The 21,487-nt window shown below is 40.9% G+C and overlaps 1 protein-coding gene across 13 annotated transcripts in view; it reads left to right on the forward strand.

The window, feature by feature from the left end:
- The window catches only part of myo5aa (myosin VAa), a 203,624-nt gene that overhangs the window by 87,625 nt on the left and 94,512 nt on the right, over nt 1–21,487 (forward strand). For all 13 annotated transcript variants that reach the window (XM_041174847.1, XM_041174850.1, XM_041174851.1 and 10 more), the window contains exons 5-9: nt 6,205–6,361; nt 9,937–10,080; nt 10,722–10,803; nt 11,743–11,850; nt 13,421–13,533. In XM_041174847.1, coding sequence (XP_041030781.1) covers nt 6,205–6,361; nt 9,937–10,080; nt 10,722–10,803; nt 11,743–11,850; nt 13,421–13,533 — 604 coding nt within the window. The remainder of the gene's footprint in view (nt 1–6,204; nt 6,362–9,936; nt 10,081–10,721; nt 10,804–11,742; nt 11,851–13,420; nt 13,534–21,487) is intronic.

Genomic DNA, 21,487 nt, shown 5'->3' on the forward strand with positions numbered 1-21,487 from the left:
TTAAGAAAAACATTTTATCTCCCAACAGTTTTACAGCAGTTCCTTCAGCAAAAAGATGGTCATTGCAGAAAAACCCCCTTATTGACCACCTTTGTTTAAATGGGATTGTTGTAAGGTTGTTTGGTGTCTCACTAAGAGGTCTGGAGGCTTGTGTGATTGAATATAAACACTTTATTTTTAGCACACGACTATATAAATACCTTCAAGGTATAGCCCTGTCTAGGTGGTATCTTCCTGCTGACTTTTTTCAGACACTGTCTACATACACTCTACCCTCATGTGACTCTCTATAACTTAACACAGATGGTACTATTTCCCCAGTTCCACATTAATCCAAACACCCTCGTGCTACAGAAGTTTCATGTAAAGTTCACCCATATTCCTAGTGAGGGAGATAAACAATCAGCTGATGGGTTTAGGTCTCTGCGTCTGTCGGACTGGACCTCCTTCCTAGTACTCAGAATCTTTCCAAGTATTGTATAGTATTTACAGCACAGAAACAGATTCAGGCCAACAGGTCCCTACATATGTATCATCCACAAGCATCTCTTCGCACTTCCTTCATTGAAATTCATCAATATGCTGGCACTGGAGGCAGTTCAAAAGAGATTCACTAGGCTGATTCCTGGGATGAAGGAGTTGACTTATCAAGAACAGCTAAACAGATTAGGCCTTTATTCATTAGAGTTTAGAAGAATGAGGGGTGATCTTATTGAAACATGCAAGATTCTGAGGGGGCTTGACAGGGTAGGTGTTGAGAAGATGTTCCCACTGGTGGGGAATCTCAAACTAGGGGACGTAGTTACAGAATAAGGGATGCTCATTTAAAACTGAGATGCGAAGGAATTTCTTCTCTCAGAAGGTAGTGAGTGCCTGGAATTCTCTATCCCAGAGAGTTGTGAAGGCTAGATCACTGAAAGTATTTAAAGAGGAGGTAGATAGGTTTTTAACATTTCGGGGAGTTGAGGACTATGAGGAGCTGGCATGAAGCCTGGGGCAGATCAGCCATGATCTTATTGAATGGTGGGACAGGTTTGAAGGGCTGAATGGCCTACCCCTATTTATTATTTTCTTATGTTCTTATATGTTTAATGTTTGTTTTTGCAAATAATATATAATGGTCTTTGTTTAATAATCAGCTGAACTGTACTAAATTGTTTACAGATGTATCAACAGTGAGTGCTCCACTCTCATTTAACTACATTTATTCTTGGGCTTCCTGTCGACATTGGGTTTTCATTGGTCTTGGCTGCGTTCTGGGTGTGGGGGGGGTGCCTGTCAGGAGCTGTTTAATTACAGGTTCTGGAAGGTTAACCAGGAATTGGAATTGATGCTTATGCTGTGTTATTCTGCAATGCTGACTCGCTGAGTGTGAAAGGTGGGAGAAAAAAATGTAAGTTATGAGTGAGGAAAATAGCCAATATACAGTAGCTCAGCTTTTGTACAAATAAATACTTGTTTTAAGAGGATCCCATTCACTGAACACCTCATCAACATGGGGCTTCTGTAAGGATGCAGAATTTATTCTGTATTGATGCTGTTCTCAGCATTCAGCAAGGCACCCAGCCTCTCCTCTAATGGGCAGTGTTGACTCAACCCATATGTTATCACTACACAGGGCATTAGAACATGTTGCGCTTGCTGGACCTGTGACATGGCAGACCCTTTTTCTGTTGATACCATTGAGGCAGAAGGCAAGGTGAAGACAGTTGGGGTCAGGACATGGATTCAGTTGTTGTGGTTGATGGTATCTTTAAAGCAATCTTTGCCAAGTGGTGTTTCATTGGTCTGTCTTGTTTGCATTGAGAATTTACTCCTATTCAGATCAGGCTTACAATTCTTCAAAGAAACCTTCTAGAAGAAGGAACCAAATCCATTTCGTTCAGGGATTTTTTTTTTGTCGCAATTGCAATTGTCAAGATTTCACACAGTTGCAGCTGTAACAGTGTTCAGTCTGTTTCTTATCAAGCTGCTTTGAATTGGGAAGTAAGTTTTTGTTACTGGATATCGATGTATGAGCTATTCTTACAAGAAATCTTTTTGTAGGTATTTCTGGATGTATTTTGGGGAACTGCAAAGGAAATGAGTAGCCGCATGGTTCTGGAAAATATTTGTTGTCATGTTTTGATTTGAAATAATTGTACCATGGTTAGAGAGCAATGTTCAAAACAGTTCTCAGGAACTCCTACTAAGTTTTCTTTTATAGCGAAAGCCTTAAAAGCTGGAAGTCACCATCTCCCCCCCACCCCCGCCCCACCACATGGGGTCAAAGGTCTGCGCACCACATTTAGCCTGCAGATAGCCTGCACTATCCCTTCCACCTTTGCCTGGACCTGAACATTGAAGGGTACGTGACATTTAGGAAGAACAGGCAGCTAGGAAAAGGTGGAGGGGTGGCTCTGTTAATTAATGTTGGGTGTTAGCACATTAGAGAGGGTTGACCTAAGTTCAGGAAACCAGGATGTAGAAGCGGTTTGGGTTGAAGTGAGGAATGCTAAAGGCAAGAAGTCACTTGTGGGAGTGGTGTACAGGCTCCCTAATTGTAACTATGTAGTAGGACACAGAAAGAAGAGATAATGGGAGCTTGCCAGAAAGGTACAGCAATAATCATGGGGAATTTTAATCTACATCTAGACTGGAAAAATCAGATGGGCAAATGTAGTGTAGATGAGTTCATAGAATGTTTTCAAGATAGTTTCTTAGAACAGCATATTCTGGAGCCAACCAGAAAGCCGTCAATACTAGACCTGGTATTGAGCAATGCGAAGGGATTAATTGATAACCTCCTAGTGAAGACATCCCTAGATAGCAGCGATCATAATATGACTGAATTTTACATTCATTTTGAGGGAGAAATGAGTCTGTCCAAGACTAGTATTTTAAACTTAAATAAGGGCAATTATGAGGGCATGAAAGCAGAGCTAGCTAAAGTAAACAGGCAAATGAGGTTAAGAGAGAGGTCAATAGAAGTTCAGTGGCAGACATTTAAAGGGATATTTCAGAATACACAGAATCTAATGAGAAAGAAAATTTCAGAATGCACAGAATATAATGAGAAAGAAAAATTCCAAGGGGAGGGTCCACCATCCGTGGCTACCTAAAAAAGTTAAAGGCAGTATCAAACTTAAAGAAAAAGCATAAAATTATGCAAAGACGGGTGGCAGGTCAGAAGATTGGAAAGAATATAAAGAACAACAAACAATGATAAAGATTAATAAGGAGGGAAAAATTAGAGTATGAGAGAAAGCTAGCTAGTAATGTAAAGACAGATAGTAAGTCTTTCTATAGTTTTTAAATATGAGAAGAGTTAAAGTGAGCATTGGTCCTATAGAAATGGGCCTGGGGAATTGATAATGGACTGTAGGGAGATTGTGGACGAATTAATTTGCTTTGGTCTCCACTAGAGAGGACACATCCTGGGAATAGCTGTAAATCAGTAAATTGGAGCAATTGAGGAACTCGGGAAAACTACAATCACCAGGGAAGTGGTATTGAGCAAATTGTTGGGGCTGTGAGCTGACAAATCCCCAGGTCCAGATGGACTTCACTCTAAGGTCTTGAAAGAAGTGGCTAGTGAGATAGTTGATGCACTGGTTTTAATTTTCCAAAATTCCCTAGATTCAGGGAAGGTTCTTTTAGATTGGAAAGTAGTTAATATAACTCCATTATACAAAAAGGGAGGGAGACAGAAAGCAGGAAACTATAGGCCAGTTAGCCTAACATCTGTCATAGGGAAAATGTTAGAAACTATTATTAAAGATGTTATTGTAGGGCATTTAGAAAAATTCAAGGCAATCAGGCAGAGCCGACATGGTTTTGTAAAAGAGAAATCATGTTTAACTAACTTATTGGAGTTCTTTTAAGGAATCACATGTTCTGTAGGTAAAGGAGAACAAGTGGGTGTACTGTACTTAGATTTCCAGAAGGCATTTGATAAAGTGCCACATCAAAGGTTACTACAGAAAATAAAAACTCATGGTGTAGAGGGTAACATATTGGCATGGATAGAAGATTGGTTGGCTAACAGGAAACTGTTGGCATAAATGGGTCTTTTTCTGGTTGGCAGGATGTGGTGAGTGGTGTGCCAGAGGGATCAGTGCTGAGGCCTCAACTTCTTACAATTTATATAAATAACTTGGATGAAGGAACCGAAGGAATGGTGGCTAAATTTGCTGATGACACAAAGATAGGTAGGAAAGTAAATTGTGAAGAGAGATGAGGAGAAATTTTTTCTCAGATGATTGAGAGTTTGGAACTCACTTCCTTAAAAGGCGGTGGAAGCAGAATTTTTGAATATTTTTAAGGCAGGACTGGATAGATTCTTGATTAACAAGGGGGTGAACTGTTACAGGGGATAGGCAGGGATGTGAGGTTGAGGTTACATCCAGATCAGCCCTGATCTTAATGAATGGTGGAGCAGACTCGAGGGGCTGAGTGGCCTACTCCTGCTCCTAACTCGTATGTCCGTATGTACTGCTCCACTCTTCCCCACTAACCCTTCCTCCCTTCCTTGGTCATCCTCTATGTAACTTGCACTGCCACCACCCACTCTCAAGCAGAGGCTGGCATTTATAGATGCTCCCCAAAGAGGACATTACAGTGGCAACTCACTGTTAATCATGGAAGAAGGCTACCTCACCAGCTGCACCCCACTTATGTGCAGTCGTAAAAGTGAATGTTTTGATTTCTTGCTGGCGGGGAGCTTAACTTGAAGGGGGAACTTAATTCCAGTGAGTTAGCCTTTTAACGAGCAGCATGACTTGCAAATCGTGCATAAGGGCTTCCTGACATTGTTTGTCGGGAAGCTCGACTCACCTTTAACCCATCTTTAAAGTCCCAAGAACTTGATTCCTACATTTCATCCTGCCGTTGGGAAACTGATTTTTGGTCTCATGCCAAATTTAAGTTTCCCCGCCTGCCAAGAGTCCCATCGCTGGCAGGACCGGGAGATTCCACCTTGTCTATCTGCTGCCCCCTCAACTCGAGAAGTAGAAGTGTGCTGTCATTGCCCATTGATATAATGTTGTGAATGAGTCAGAACTGTTTTCAACATTGGCTAAGTTGAAGCTATTAAAAATGCCTCCCACCAAAAGCTCTGTGCCTATGCCCCTGACTCCATCGACTCCCCAACTGCTCAGTTAGACTGAATCCAAAGGTGTTCACTCTTGGTGCTCTGTTTGACCTTGAGTTGCACTTCACATTCTAGTCTCTTGTGCACCCTCCACCCTTTTCACTGCCCCGTTGACAGCAGGGACTTCAGCCATCTTAGAGCTACTCTCTAGAAGCCTCTTCCTATCCTCTCACTTGCGAACTGAATTCTCCTCTTCAAAATCCTTCTCAAAATCTTAGCTTGCTTTCTGTCATCTTTGCTACCTCTTCTATTAATGCTAAGCATCTTGAAGCACTTTACTACATTAAAAGTGTGGTATAATTGCAAGCTGGTTGTAGGGGTGGGAGAATGGAAAATGATGCTTGTGGTATATGACATTGTATGTGTTTTGTTGTACTTGCCAGTCAATCCATTCATCCTGCTTTCACTTTTCTAAGATACAAATGCAATGCAAAGATTAGCAATCCCAACTGGTTTTGAACCTTTTGTTGTACTGGAGAACTCGGATTGGCATCCTGGAAAGGACATCCCCACGTAAGAAAAGTGACCTGGAGACACATGGACCATCCATACAATCCATAACAGGTCTCCTGCAGCCTGCTTACTTGGAATTAAAAAAAAACCCAATTTTTCCTCTTGCTTAGGAAAAATCTTAACTCCATTTTTTAATACAGAATCTATGGAGTATTTCCATTTTTATAACGCCTCCCCTCGCAATCACTGATAATGGTCTCAATCAGCATCCTTTTCTCCTGTAGTATAAATGGTTGTGATTGTTTGAAATTTGACATTCTTGCATTTGTCCTGATTGCAAAACGAAAAGCTTTGTGTGTCTTTTCAGCAATATTCAAGTTCTGTACTACCAAGCAACTGACCTGGTTCTCCTTTGACTAATTGGTTAACTCCCAGCGTCTACCTTTGTGTAGGCCCCTTCCACTTATTCCCTGAAAAACGTTTCCCAATGTTTCTGCAGAAAGTGAAGGTTGTGGTTTCTCAGTGCCTGTTTTTTTTTTGAGAAGGTAGATCACATTTTCATTGTGCTATATATACTAACTGATTACTGAGGGTACAACAATTTATAATCTGTGTTTCAGAGATGAGCGGAATCAATCTATCATTGTAAGTGGAGAGTCTGGAGCAGGGAAGACCGTTTCAGCTAAATATGCCATGCGATACTTTGCAACAGTCAGTGGTTCTGCCAGTGAGGCTAATGTGGAAGAGAAGGTTCTGGCCTCCAACCCCATCATGGAGGTGAGATTGATGTCTAGAAAGGCAATTTAATTAAATGGCTCTTTTCTAAATGGTTAAATCTGAAATATATGCAACAGTTCAAGGATCATTGTGAGGGTGAGCTTGGTAATATCCGAGAAAATATAAACCACGTTGTCCCTGCTTCAGACTGAAAATGTAGCTCCCTTTAAATATGGCTCATGTCATTGAATGAACTGATCCAACTCACTTTGTTTTGCATTGTCCAAAAGGTGAAAGGTTCACTTGAACTCATTTGGTAGGATCTAATGTAACCTCAAAACTTGTGGTGTGCTGTTGTAAGGATTGCAGCCTGTCTGAACTGGAAAAGGATGCTGATGTAGACCCTTGGAATAAGAAAAATTCTGGAAATGCACCCCACCTAGAAAGGGCAAAGATGTCGGGAGCCTTTGTTGTTTACTTTTTATAACTTTGCTAGATCCAATCACAAGCAAGGTGGAGGGGTCAAATATGTGCTTTTAACTGTCAATATGATTCATGATTTCCTTTTGGAAAATGTAGTTCATCCATTTCCACTTGTCAGTTGACTTGTCTTGCTATGATTAGTCCGAAGTCTTTGAACTGCCAGGAGCAGCTCCTATTAACACAATACCTGAGAGGTGACATTAGCAGCAAGATTGTATCATTCATTGACTCCGTTACTAATAGAGCAAATGATTTTGCCTTGGTCTGTTGAACTTTATGAATGTGACTCTTGCTTTTGAAGAGAATTTCCCTGGACAATTTTCAAAGTGTGATCATATGAAAGCTTTGATATGCTCTAGCAAATCTTTGGGATGACGAAATTCCTTTGATCCTCTGAAAGAGGAAAATCACGTTGACACTCCAATAACAAATATGCACGCTCGAAGGGTAACTGTATGGCTCTCATCACTCCAGTTTGTTTTAACTGTTCCCTTGATAGAATAGCTGATTACAGGACTCTAATTGGATTTTTAAAACAGCAAAATGGTAAGTCTGCATTTGATCAAGGCCTGAGTAGTTATCCCTAGAGGTTCTTAAATTCTTCCTGAGGTGCTGACAGTAAAACACATGCCAGTGAAGAACAAAAGTAACTACAGCTGCTCAGCTAATGGCCATAGAAATCAGGGAAAGAGATTGAGAGGCTTTTCGGAATGTGGAGTGAAATGAATCCTCCCTCACGAGTAACTAATACCTGTGATTTCTCCAGGAATGAAACGTTGTCAAGCTTAATTGTGAGTTAGTTTGATGTACAAGTTTGAAGAATTGCAGCATGGAATTCCTTGAGCTTATTGCACATGCACCTCAGTTGGAAGTTGCGTTGAAGGCTGTGTGCATCTTGATGAACCCATTGTACTTTGAGTTGTATGAATTATTAGTTGTTTATGCAATGATCATAACATTCACTGTATTTTAGAATGAGAACACACATGCTCTGGCTTGGTCCAGATGGTTGTTCTCTTTGAATGTGAACTGTAGGCTGCCATTATGAGTTTTCAACATCGAAGCATTATTGAACACTTTCTTTTTGAAAGTTGCTCATTTTGAACCTGGAAAAACTTCCCATGCAAGCCACCTTTTAAGAATTGACATTTCTATAAAGTTTAGCCTCTCCCCTTGGGTACATGCCAGCTACACTGCACCAAATGAGAATAGTTGAAGAGAATTACATGGCGTTTTCCTCTTTTACTGATGGATTGTATATCACTTTTCTTTCTCTTCATTACGTTTGCTTGTTAGTTGGCCTCAGCCTTGTGACTGGATCTTAGAATGGTAGCTGGTAAGGTGCAGTTTTGCAGATGGCATCCATAGGGTGGCTGGCATTGCAGTGAGCTGTCAAAAAAGTCTTGTCTGAAGCTGCAAGGTATTTATGTTTCCTCAAACAAAAGTGAAAATGAAAGGCAGCAGTTAGTGACCTTACAGCTTTTGAAGAAGTACCTTTTATTTGCAACAGGAAAAAACAATAAAAGCTCTCCTTCCAGTTGCATTGTCAACACTTCTTTTACAAAGAAGCACTAGCAGGAAGATCTGTTGGTCATGAAGACCACTGAAGGATAGGTTGAGAATTAATTGAGATTTAAGAGCCCCATGTGATAGGGAAAGTGATTTAAGGAACTGACGAATTTACACTTCTCTATCATGCACGTTCCCCAACAACTCACTTCTTCTCCTTGGCATTTGTCAAGTTATTTCCTGAAAATTAGATATAAATTGTTTTTTCCCTCCTACTCTGAGTTTTTACGTTTAGAAAAAATCAAAATCCCACTATACTCAGGAACGTTTGCTCAAAACAGTGTCTTTGGCATCCCAGCTAGCTCCCAGACTTGGGTTGAACTGCATGGATCCAGAAGCCTCCAAGTTCAATCTTGGGACTATGTTGAGATTGCTGATCTCAATTGGTGTAGCGTTAGGAACATTACAGTGCTGCTCTTTGCCGCTGGGCAAGGGAGGGGAATCACCAAGCAGATCACTCTTCCTGCCGGAAAGCGCATGTAAGGACAGAACTTGAATTGCATGTGAAGGCTTGTCCATGCTCTGCCAGCTCAGAGATGAAGAATGATGTACTGCATGACACTAAGCCAGGATTTTGATTGGTACCATGTGGCGAACTCCCATCCTGCTGGGGAAGCAGGAGATGCAGAGCAGTGATGAGCACTACTTCTTGGGGAGGGGAAAGAAATGAGAGAGTGCTTCCAACTTAAGTGGAATTGGCTGAAGACAGTCTGTCTGGGAAATGGCACACAAGGACAGAGGGACAAACAATTGCTTTTTTTTAAACCATGTTGTTAAATGGAGGCGGACTAATGATTGTAAAACGTAAGCATTTTCTTGAGCTCATGTTTGTTTTTCTCACTTGAGTCCCTTAAATTGGTTTCACCACGGATCTAGTTACCCAAAATAATCCCTGTAGCGCTTGTGCAGTCTAATAACAATAAGGAAACAGTCCCTCATCCAGCGAAAATGTATATTTTTGTAGTTCTCACAGCAACCATCAATGTGGACTGACTGAGACTGTCAGTGTGTACCAGTTGTGTTGAATTATCAGGCAGTTCTGTGCTACACGTCATAACCATTAAGAATTGGGCACAGAATGATACAACTTCATATCACTTGGGAAGTTTGCAGCTGACAGACATTTATCCTATCATCTGTGCTCGATTTGAGCCCAACTTAGAGAAGTGAAATGTCAATGTGCTAACTTTGTGCTCTCAAACTAACTTACTTTACCAGCTGCTTTTAATTAGATTGTGCAAATGCAAAATCAGACAATAATATTTTGTACATAATATCATCTGTTTTAAGAGCTTAATTTTCAAATTTTTTATTATTTTTAGTTAATTTATTTTGGACCTCTGTAATGACTAAACTGCACCTAAAATGTCTGCAAATGGCCAAACTCTTTGAAGAATTAGTAAGTGCTGTTATGATTGACTCCAAGGTATAATTTTGCCAAGAGAATTTTCTTCCATTTGGACATAAGTGCAGACCTGACCAGCCCTGCAAATGTGATACAACTAAGACTGTTATTATGAGCATTGGTTAAACAATCTTTTTAAGGTGCAATGTAGAAACCTTTGTCTCTCTTTGCTTGGCAGTCAATTGGGAATGCAAAAACGACCAGAAATGATAACAGTAGTCGATTTGGGAAATACATTGAAATTGGGTTTGACAAGAGATATCGTATCATAGGAGCGAACATGAGAACCTACCTATTGGAAAAATCAAGAGTTGTGTTTCAGGTAGGTGCTGCCCAATCGCATGCCTATAAGATCTTCAAAAGCAGGTAATTACGCAGTGCTCATTTTGTGCATAGTGACAGCTTCTCGTAATTGTAAGAAGTAGTTTAATATCTTATATGGGAAGCTTTGAGAGGGGGTTTTGGAACCACTATGCAGGATGATTTTAAAATGGGCTGTAATATAGAATGAAGGATGCCACCTTATTGAAAGTGTAGAGTGTCAATGGCCTCCTGGAGTTTTCTCGCACGGTTCATGGGCTCAGATCTCAGTTTTCACTGTTTAAGACGTAAGACCCCTTATTTGAGTTGGAGTGTAGTGCCTGGAGGGAGCAGAAACCTCTATTATGGGAAAAGGGGGAGTGGTGGGTGACATCCTTTCCAGGCTGGTGCTGATCTATAAAGCTGAGCTTTCTCCTCTTTCACTTTGGCATTGGCAATGGCAGTCAGACTGCCCTGCATACCTCATAGTGTGATTATGGATGGCAGCAATAAGGAATCTAATGGGGCTGATGTCCCATGATTAACTATGTTAATTACAATGAGTTGTACAGTAATACGGACATTGGGTGTTAATGATGCTTTCAGTTCTGCTATAAAATTGTGCACATGAGATTTGAAATTGTCATCTGCTCTCTCTTTCAGGCGGAGGATGAAAGAAATTACCATATTCTCTACCAGCTGTGTGCCTCTAAACATTTACCAGAATTCAAAGCTCTCAGGCTGAGTACGTTTACCACTGGTTTCTCAATTTCAACCTGAAATAATGAACAGAAAAACTTTGATTCATTTCTCAAAACTCAACAACAAGTTGAACATCATGGTCCAGTAAAATGTTCCTCGTCAGAACCTTTCCCATATCAGTTTCATGTATCATGACTGCACAATTTAGACTCCCTCATGACTGAAAAACCACAGCGCCATAACCAGGGCAAGCGATTTAACATGGCATGCCATAGAGCCATAGAAAATTTACGGTGCAGAAAGAGACCATTCAGCCCACCGTGTCTGCGCTGGCCAAAAAAGAGAAAATAAGCTAGCCGCTCATTTTAATCCCACTTTCCAGCATCTGGTCTATAGCCTTGCAGGTTACATCCTGTAACAGATTCTACAAATTCCTTTTGTTTGCTGCCCCATTAGCCTAAACACTCCCCAAGAAGCATGTAAGCTCCACTTTTGAAAGCAATAACGTGTGTCTTGCTGCAAACAAATTAATGGCCGTTGTTACATAGTCCTTTATGAATTGTTTTACAAAGAGAATCCACTGTTGTATCGGTCTGTATGGTTCAGCTTATCAAAATGTGTACTTTTCTTTGAGTATGGCATACCAGAACAGAGAAGCTTTTGCTTCCAATTAGAGTCATTGTGGATTGACATCCACATCTCAGTCGACCCATAAAACTTTCTCAGCCAAGGTGATGCAGTTGTATTTTCAGCTTGCTTGGGAAGCTGCACCAATGACATGAGTTACAAAAGCCAATTCACTCATCCTGGCCATTGAAAGGAGGGTATCTGAATGAATGTTGTAGATCAGTTTTAGTTTGTTGTTTTGGTAGCAATGCTGTGCACATGATTCTTTTTAAATACTTTTATTCAAAAGTTATCATTTGTCCCAGTGGAAAAATGTCATGTTAATTAATTGTACTGTTGATGTCTCTTTTTTCAGGCCATGCCCAAAATTTCCATTACACGAATTTAGGAGGCAGCCCTGTAATTGAGGGAATAGATGATGCTAAAGAAATGAGGAATACAAGGCAGGCTTGCTCTTTACTAGGTAAATATCTAAACTGTTTCATTCTCTTTAATCTCACATTTCAGCTTTTGGGTTTTGAAGTGTCAGATTTGGCTAATGATGCATTTTTAACCTCACCTTGAACATAACTGGATAGAATTCCATTTTTAAAATATTTGTCCTTGGGATGTGGGTGTCACTGGCAAGGCCGGCGATTATTGCCCATCCCTAATTGCCGCTAAGAAGGAGTTGGTGAGCCGTCCCCTTGAGCCGCTGCCGTCCATGTGGTGTAGGTACACCCACTGTGCTGTTCGGGAGGGAGCTCCAGGATTTTGACCCAGCGACAGTGAAGGAACAGCACAGTATTTCCCAGTCAGGATGGTGTGTGACTTTGAGCTGAACTTGTGATTGGTTGTATTTTCATGCACCTGCTCCCCTTGTTCTCCTAGGCAATAAAGGTAACCATTTTTTTTTGGAAGGTGTTGTTGGAGAAGCCTTGGCATGTTGCTGCAGTGCTTCTTGTAGAAGGTACACACTTGTAGCCATGGTGCCTAGTAGTAGAGGGAATGAATGTTTAAGGTGATGGCCGCTTTGTCCTGCATTGTGTCAAATTTCTTGTGTTGGAGCTGCACTCACCCAGGCAAGTGGAGGGTGTTCCATTGCACTCCTGACTTGTGCCTTGTAGATGGTGGACAGGCTTTGGGGAGTCAGGAGGTGAGTTACTCTCTGCAGAATCCCCAGCCTCTGACCTGGCCTTGTTGCTCAGTATTTATGAAACAGGCCCAGTTAAGTTTCTGGCCAATGATCCAGATTGGGAAAGCTAAATAATGGTCTGCATTTTTCAGTGCCTGGGCTGCTTTTGTTTTGAAGCATTTTAACCCAAAACAACGTCTCTGAATAATTTCCTCAAATACTTAACTCACAAGTTATGCTCAGTTCCCTAGGTTCCTCTCATTGTGCTTATTGCTTGTTTAGTGACTCAGGCAGACTGCAAAATTGAAATATATCATGATGCTTTTCCAGGAAGATGTGAGCCAAGATCAACTTAGATTGCTTTTAAAAATTGTGTATGTTCCCAAGGAGAGATTGTCAACCTTTACAGGAATCCACAAAGTAGCATTACCCATGTTATTTTAAATTCTTGCTTAAAACAAGGGCTGGTACATGTTGCTCCAAATACTCACTCAATTTTGAAATATCATCTTGGAAAGTACAATGTGTATGGGATAGAGAAGTGTGCTATCTTCCCTCCAAAAATAGCGTTTCATTATTGCATATTTTTGGGATAAGCCAAGATGTGAGAATTCCTGGCTGTGCACTTCTTGCAAACAATTATCACAGCTTTCCCAATGTCCCAGAATGAAATGTTGCAGCTTCAGCTTTAAGACTTTAAAGGTGAAATCTTGTTTTGTGATGTTGGTATGTGTGTAATTCCTTTGTCTGCTATGTAATGGCACTGTTAACCAATTCATTGTAAACTGTGTTTGCTAACATTAGAGTCAAATGTACACATTAATTTGTATGCTGATATCATTGAGCAGGATTTCACCTTGGAAATTACGCTTAATTTTAAAGTATCCGGTTTAACAATGTTGCTTTAAAAATTTTGCAGGTATTAATGAGTCCTACCAGATGGGTATCTTCCATATTCTTGCAGCTGTTCTTCACTTGGGGAATGTGGCAATTAAATCGAATGAGCGTGATGCGGACAACTGCTTTATCCTTGTGAGTGTCTGTGAATGTATGACCTGTAGCGTTTCTTTAATTTGTTGGGATGTAGGCGAAGTGAAGGCTGCAATAATTATTTATCCCTAGCAATCTCTGCAAAGGCTTTAGCGGGCTGCTGCCTTGAACTTGGGTAGATTTTAGGGCAACGGTACTCCTACAATGGTATTTGGCAAGGTGAACCAAGGTATAGACTCAGGGATGATGAAGGAACAGTGGTCATCTGCTCACTTTGGGATAGTTTGTAACTTGGACAACAGCTTAGAGGTGATGAGCTTGCTATTATTTTGTTACTCTTCTCCGCGGTGGTGTAGGTCGTGAGGCTGGGAAGTGCTATTAGAATAACCTTTGCAAGCTGTTGCAGTGCTTGCTGTACTAACTTCAGTCATAATGTACTGGTGGTGGAGCAGATGGATATTCAGTGCAGACCGCTTGGTACCACACTCGCCTGAATGCTGCCTTGATATTAAGGGAAGCCACTGTTATCAACCTTCTGACATTCAATTTTTGCATTCATGGCTGCTTGTGGAGCTTCTGAAGGCTCCTCCTGGCTGATCCTGCGAGGAGGACAAACTTGTCCAGAGATTAAACCATCCATGTTTAAGTGTGTGGTTTGTGTGTTGATTTGCAGAAATCACTTGGTCAGTAAGCATTCTTCATAGGAGATAGAAGTGAGTGTTGGTATGTGATTCAACCATGGAATGAAGGGAGGAAGATCGCGATGAGTCCATTTCCATTTTCATTCACCCACTGAAGTGTGTCTTTGAACAGGAATCTGGAGTAGGAACTATGGGCAATTTACCCCTTCCTAGCACAGGAAGGGGGCAAATGAGTTTAGAAAATGAAGGGATGAACTAATTGAGGTTTTCAAGGTGATTTAAAGTAGTTGATAAGATAGAGAGAGAGAGAGAAGTTTCCTCTGGCGGGGGAACCCAGAACATGGTGGAATCACCTTAAAAATTAGAGCTAGGCTGTTCAGGAATGATGCTGGGAAGTATTTATTCACACAAAGGGTGGTGGAAATCTGCAATGCTGTTAAAGCTCGGTCAGTTGAAAATGTCAGTTGAAATTGCTAGATTTTTGTTTTGGGCAAGGATATTAAGGGTTAAGGAACCAAGGTGGGTAAATGGTGTTGAGGTGCAGATCAGCAAAGATATAATAGAATGGTGGATCAGGCTCAATGGACTGAGTGGTACACTGCTGCTTCTGGGATTGTTCAGGCCAATTCATAATGCTCAACTGATGTTTGCACACTAACTTCAGAACTGCAGAAGAAACAATTTCACTGCGATGTTGAAATTGATGTGAAAATCCAACCTCGCAGGACTGGGCTAGTCAGTCACAAAGCTGCCTTTCAATCACAAAGATCAAATACCTGGGTCAATGTACAAGAAGAGAAGGAGCTGATGTGGCTGGGTCAGCCTCTAACAAAAATATCAAAAACCAGTGAACAACTAAGATGTCAGTTTGAGGTTGGTCACAGCAGGTTTGTCCACTTACACTCGAGCGCTTGCCACTCGAATAGTTCTCCACTCAAGTTTTATTTTGTATCATACAAACAAATTTGACTTTGTTTCAGATCTAAATGAAACCCTTTGATATAAATGGCAGCTCAGTGACCAGGATTGGGTTGAGGTGGCAAAGGGTTGTGTGACAACCCTACTCCGCATCCAAGAAAAAGAAATATAGCTATCAGCTCAAATGACCTATGTCCCCAGCAGAACAAAATAAATTCAGCTAATACTGTCACACAGGTCAAGCTATTACCCACACGTAGTTCATTGCTTTCTGACGGCTGTAATTTTTAGGTTATGCTTGGCTGAATGTTATGAATAGCCAATCCTGACATTCAGGTTTCTGGATCACCTCCCTTATGTAATGACCCCATTCCACTTCCTGACTGACTCTCAAACTCAGACTTGTGTTTTGTGTATAGTGAGGAGTGAACAAGTGTTTTGTTTGAGGTTGTTTCCCCCCAGACTTTTTTATTACTGTTTGATTTTTGGCCCAAAATGGGGACTTACTGCTACCCAAAGACCGAGCAGGAGCATAGAATATACAGCGCAAAAACGGGGCATTCGGTCAACTGGTCTGTGTCAGTTTTTATGCTCCAAATGAGCCACATTTCACCCTTCTAATCCTAACCCTATCCCTTTATCATGTTCATCTAGCTTCCCCTAACATGTATCTATGCTAATCATCTCAATTACTCCTTGCGATAGCAGGTTCCACTTTCTAACTGCTCCAAAATCCCTTTTAAATTCTTTATTGAATTTATTAGATTAACTTACATTTGCAGTGCTTGGCTTTGGACTGTCCGCAATGGAACCCGTTTCTCTATGTCTACCCCATGAAATCCTTCATGATCTAAAGACTTTTTGTCAGAGGTATACTTTATTCATAAAATTTGTAAAGGTACATATATAAACAGCCCAGATTTACTATATGTAAAGTGCAATACAGACTAGCTTCTATCAATCCAGTACATAAGGTGTCTCATCATGCTTGCCATTATTGATTATATTTAGAGTATATTTACATTTAACATCTAATATTCTCTGGTGCATACAGCCTGAGGGATTTTACACAGGTTCCAGCCATGGTGTAAATGGCAGCCCTTATATAGGGCTTTTCCACATTGAGCTGTTGCATCCCTTGGCATGTAGTCCTGGACCTTAGAGTGTGCCAGTCTGCAACACTTGGTCATTGCCAACACTTTGCACTGAATGACCAGCAAGTTTCAGGCAGACCAAAGAGTACCTTTCACCTGAGATAATGATCCTGCAGCAGTAATTGATGTTTATCTCCCTGGGAACAGTCCGAAGGACATAGAGTCTTGCAGTTCTGAGCTGCTTCATAATATAAAATCTCCATCAAGCTATCCCTTGTTTTTTTCCTTGTGAAAACATTCTAAACCTGTTCAATCTTTCCTGGTAAAAGTTTTTTTTTCATTCATGGGATGTGGGCGTCGCTGGCTGGGCCAGCATTTATTGCCCATCCCTAATTGCCCTTCAGAAGGTGGTGGTGATCTGCCTCCTTGAACCACTGCAGTCCATGTGGTGTAGGTACACCCACAGTGCTGTTAGGGAGGGAGTTCCAGGATTTTGACCCAGCGACAGTGAAGGAATGGCGATACATTTCCAAGTCAGGCTTGGAGGGGAACTTCCAGATGGTGGTGTTCCTGTCTAACTGCTGCATCAATGACTTTCCTTCCATCATAAAGTCAGAAGTGGGGATGTTCGTTGATGATTGCACGATGTTCAGCACCATTCGCAATATAAATTCTCAGTTCTACAACAAATTTAATTATAGAAGAGAAAAATGTTATTACTGCATGATGAGTGACTAAAAGTCTGCTCAGATTAGGTAAAATGCCATAAAGCAGTTAAAATGCTTATTCTCTTTCTCTGGCTGTTTGTATATTAAAATCTAGGCATGGAACAAAATAAAACCTTAGACCATCAAGGTTGAAAGTAGGCTTCTCTTATATTTGATGCTGAAATCCACTCTTATCAACTCTCACTTCCTTCAAACCGCAGTGTAACTTTATACACAACATTTCAAGTGCTATATCATGTTTGTCGCATAATTGGTGCATGAGGGGATGTCTACCCTCAGGGATTGCCCAACCACAAGGACTAAGGAAGGAGGTTGTCACACTTAATACTTAGAACATCAACTTGGGGCTAGCAATCTGTCCACCGAAGGAGACATTAAAAAAAAAACAGAATTCCTTACCCTCAGTCGGTGTTTGGGCCATTTTGTCACTTCCCAGGGCAAAGCCAAGCTGAAAGAACCTTGGTCACATGACCCTCGAGTGAAAAGTAATGACAAATCATTTTTCTCTGTCTCCTACAGCTAGCTAAACAATGTTCAGTTATTTAGTAGTTAGAGCAACAACTTATGCATATGTATGTTTATCTTTATAATTCTGCCAGCTCTGAGATATCTGTGCTCCTCCAATTCTGGCGCCTTGAGCATCCCAGAGTTTAATCACTCTGCCATTGGCGGCCTTCAGCTGTTAAGGCCCTAAACTCTGGAGTTTACTACCTAAAACGCTCTGCTCTCTTCCTCACTTCCCTAGGCACTCCATAAAACCTACCACTTCGACTAAACTTTTGTTCACTTTCCCTAATATTCCCTAATGTGGCTCAGTGTCAGAATTTTATTTGATAATGTTCCTGTGAAGTGCCTTAGGGCAATTTACTATATAAGTAGGTGCTATATAAATACAAGTTATTGTTGTCAAAATATTTGACACCAAGCCAATAGTCAAAGTATTAAAAGAGGTGACCAAAAGGTGGTCTTAAAGGAAGAGCAGGAGGTGGATAAGTGAAGGGGTTCATGGAGGGATATAGAGTGTAGGATCTAATAGCTGGAGGCACAGTCAAAGTTGGGTGAAGGGAGGAATGAGAGGAAGGTTGTGCAGCTGGAGGAGTTTACAGAGATGGAGAGGTGTGAGGGCTTGATTGGAATTAAGACAAGGATGAGAATTTGAGGCAATAGGGAATTGAGTGCCAATGTAGGTGTGAAGGATGAGTGGGCCTGGTGGGGAATTGGATAGCAGAGCTTTGGATTGATTGTCGTTTATGAAGGGTGAAGGATGGGAGGCCAACCAAAAGATTATTGGATTTGTCCGGTTTGGAGGTTACATGAATGAGAGTTTCAGTGGTTGGTGGTCTGAGATAGGGGCAGAGGCACATGTTTTTACAGTGGGGAGATGCAAGTAGGATGTCTTTGTGATTGAGACAGAGAATCTCGATTACATAAGGTCAGAACCAACTCTCATTGGGTGGAACAAAATGCTGAGTATCACACAGTCTTGTTCAGCCTGAGACAGTTACCTGGCAAGAGGATGGATTGGTGGCTCAAAAAACTGTTTGTGTTGGGGATGAACGATAATGGCTTCAGTCTTAGCGACATTTAATGGGAGGAAATTGTGCCTCATCCAAAACTGGATGTTGAGCAGCCAGTGTGAGAGCACAGAGATAGCAGAGGGATCAAGGGAGGTAATGGAGATATAAAACTGATCGCCTTCAGCAAATAGTGGAAGCACATCCCATGTCTATAATAACGTTGGCTAATGAACAGCCTTTAGATATGAAAGAGGAGGCGGCCAAGGACTAACCTTTGCAGGGGTGGGAAAGAAAACTTTGCTGGTAATTCTCTCCCTAGGATCAATCTGAGCAGCAGATTCACCTGCTCCTGCCTGTTACTGATCTCCTGCCTATTTGAGACTCTCTCTCTTACTCACCCCTTCAGGCATTCAGCCTCTCTCCATCTCTGTACACAGTGGTACCAGAGTGTGGAACAATCAGCAGGCATTAAAATCAAGCTACCCCTATTTGTGGAGCCACAGTGGCTTAGGTTGTCCTCTACATGTACCAGCTGCTCATTCTTGTGCGTGAATCACCTCATACACATGAGTATTAACAATGTGATCGGAGTTGATGATCTAATGACTCACTCAAATGGTGACGTCTTAACCAGTTTAAACAACTGAAGGATGTGCTGGACCATCTCTTGCAGCTGTGAATCCATCCACAATTACATCATTTAAAATCAGACAAGAGCACATTTTCTGAAACTTGGCGCCACTGGAGAATTGTTTGACTGTCATGGTTAGCCTGGAATAGGTTCAGGAGAAAAGCCTCAGCACTATTTATCTGCCCCAATCTCGGTGATGTTAATGAATCTCTTAAGCAGCTATTGTAGATTCTACAAGATTTAAGCAGTATATCGCTTGTGGTTTTCCAAATGGCTATCTAAATATAAGTGGAGTATTTATCTGCACTAAATTCGCCTCTTGTTAAAATGTTGCATTGACCCTTTAGACATTTTGCATTATGGTGCTCTTCAGAAAACCGCTAAAGGTTTTGTTATTTTTCTTATTTATAAACACACACATTTTATCAAACCAGAACTGATATAAAACTTCAAGTGGTTCAGTGTGTTTTAAACAGAGTCAGAATTGTCCTTACATTCTCAAATGTTTTTTGTTCTTAATTAGGTGGGCAATGTGCTATTCTTTGGCACGTTACAATTTACTCACGTTCTAGATGTGTTTTTTATTTGGCCTGGTGAAGCGTAAATGTTGATTTCCCTCTGCCCCTCCGAATCCTTTGAGTGACAGTCCTCGTACTCTATCTGTCGCTGTAATGTGCACGTGGAAAATAGCATGGAAACTATCTTTAGATCAGATAGGCAGCAGTGGTCAACCTACACTGACTTTCATTTTGAAAATTAAGTATTTCAAATTACATACAGATAAATAATTGCATTAAAAAATAATATAGAAATGAAAGAATAAAAATGTATTTCTAATGATTTATGGGCATATGTAGTAGAATTAAAGTGCGGCCAACTAACCATTGCCAGATCTCCTAAGATGACCGGTTTGTGTATGTTCACGTCAGACACTTACCTGGTTTGGCTCAATCCCACCTGAGGTGTGATGTTCCATTTGCAGCCTGTATTGCAGGTGCCCTTGCCATAACCCTTTCTACATTTCACTGCTCCCTATATCCGATTTTTGATTTAGTGCAATGGGATTTAGGTTACTGTGCTTTCCTGTGACATAAAGGTGTAACATTACTTCTTTTAGCCTGGTACAATATCATCTATATTGCTCTGCACAATGTTAGTGCCGCAATATCTGTTAAGCTTTCTTGTAAATTTTAATTTAAAAAAAAGCATGGGTGTGGAATCCATGGAAAAATAAAGTGGAATACGTTAGAGTTACAACTGCTTTTTAGAAATGCATATCCTTTCCAGTCTAAATTCACTGCATTTTATTTGTAAATAGTCTGCAACTTTTTAAGAAAAGGGGGGAGCAGGGTTGGAACAGTTCAGTTTGGATTGCTGCCTTATATGAAAGTTAACTTTTTACTGAGGAGGTCTCAAGCTAAGTCTATGGCTTACATTCAGGCCTGTATGTGCAGCAATATGGGGTCATACTTCAAGGAGCTCTTTCATTGTGAGGTGCATAGCTTGGATGAATGTTTGTGTTGGTTTGTAAAGTTGTGTTGTTATAATCACATGGTGTAACATTGGTCACGAATGGATGAACATATTCATTGGAAACTGCTGTGTGATTTTATGACAAAACCTCTAACCTACTCCAATGGTGCTCACTAATTTGAAAATGGTTATGAATAGTCATAATTAGCATATTTGTTGCTAATATCACATAGCGCAATACCAAACCATTTATATTCTTCACATATTTAAAGACTCTTGGAAGATTTCAGGGGAATCGATTTTACTTTTATGGTAAAATGCTTTTGAAGTTCTGGCTCATACATAATATAATATACATCTCCTCGTGGGGGAGGTGGTGGCATAGTGGCATTGTTGCTGGGTAATAGGGTGACAATAGGGTGACCCAAGGTAATGGTCTGGGGACCTGGGTTCGAATTTCACTACAGCAGATGGAAAAATTTGAATTCAATAAAAACCTGGAATTGAAAAGTCTGATGATAACCATTAAACCGTTGTTAATTGTTGTAAAAAACCCACCTGGTTCACTACTGTCCTTTAGGGAAGGAAATCTGCTGCCCTTACCTGGTCTGTTCTACTCCAGACCCACAGCAATGTGGTTGACTCTTAAAATGCCCTCTGAACAAGGGCAGTTAGGGATGGAAAATAAATGCTGGCTTAGCCAGTGATGCCCACATTCCATGAATGAATAATTTAAAAAAATAACGCTATCAGTCTGGAGACTGCTGAAGGCCTGTTTCCATTCTTTATTTACAGGATGCACCTTTGGAACTTTCTTCGGACAACCTTGTACATTTCTGTTTGTATTGCGCATTATAATAGTTCAAATCAAGAATTTCCTGGGTCCTCCAAATACATGATACCCAGCCTCAACCTAATTGGGAGTCATGACCACCTTCACTGGCTGTGCCATTGGTTAGGATGGAGGAATGTCTTCCTTGTGTTGGTGCATACT

Source organism: Carcharodon carcharias, chromosome 26, assembly GCF_017639515.1.
Source record: "Carcharodon carcharias isolate sCarCar2 chromosome 26, sCarCar2.pri, whole genome shotgun sequence".
Taxonomy (NCBI): domain Eukaryota; kingdom Metazoa; phylum Chordata; class Chondrichthyes; order Lamniformes; family Lamnidae; genus Carcharodon; species Carcharodon carcharias.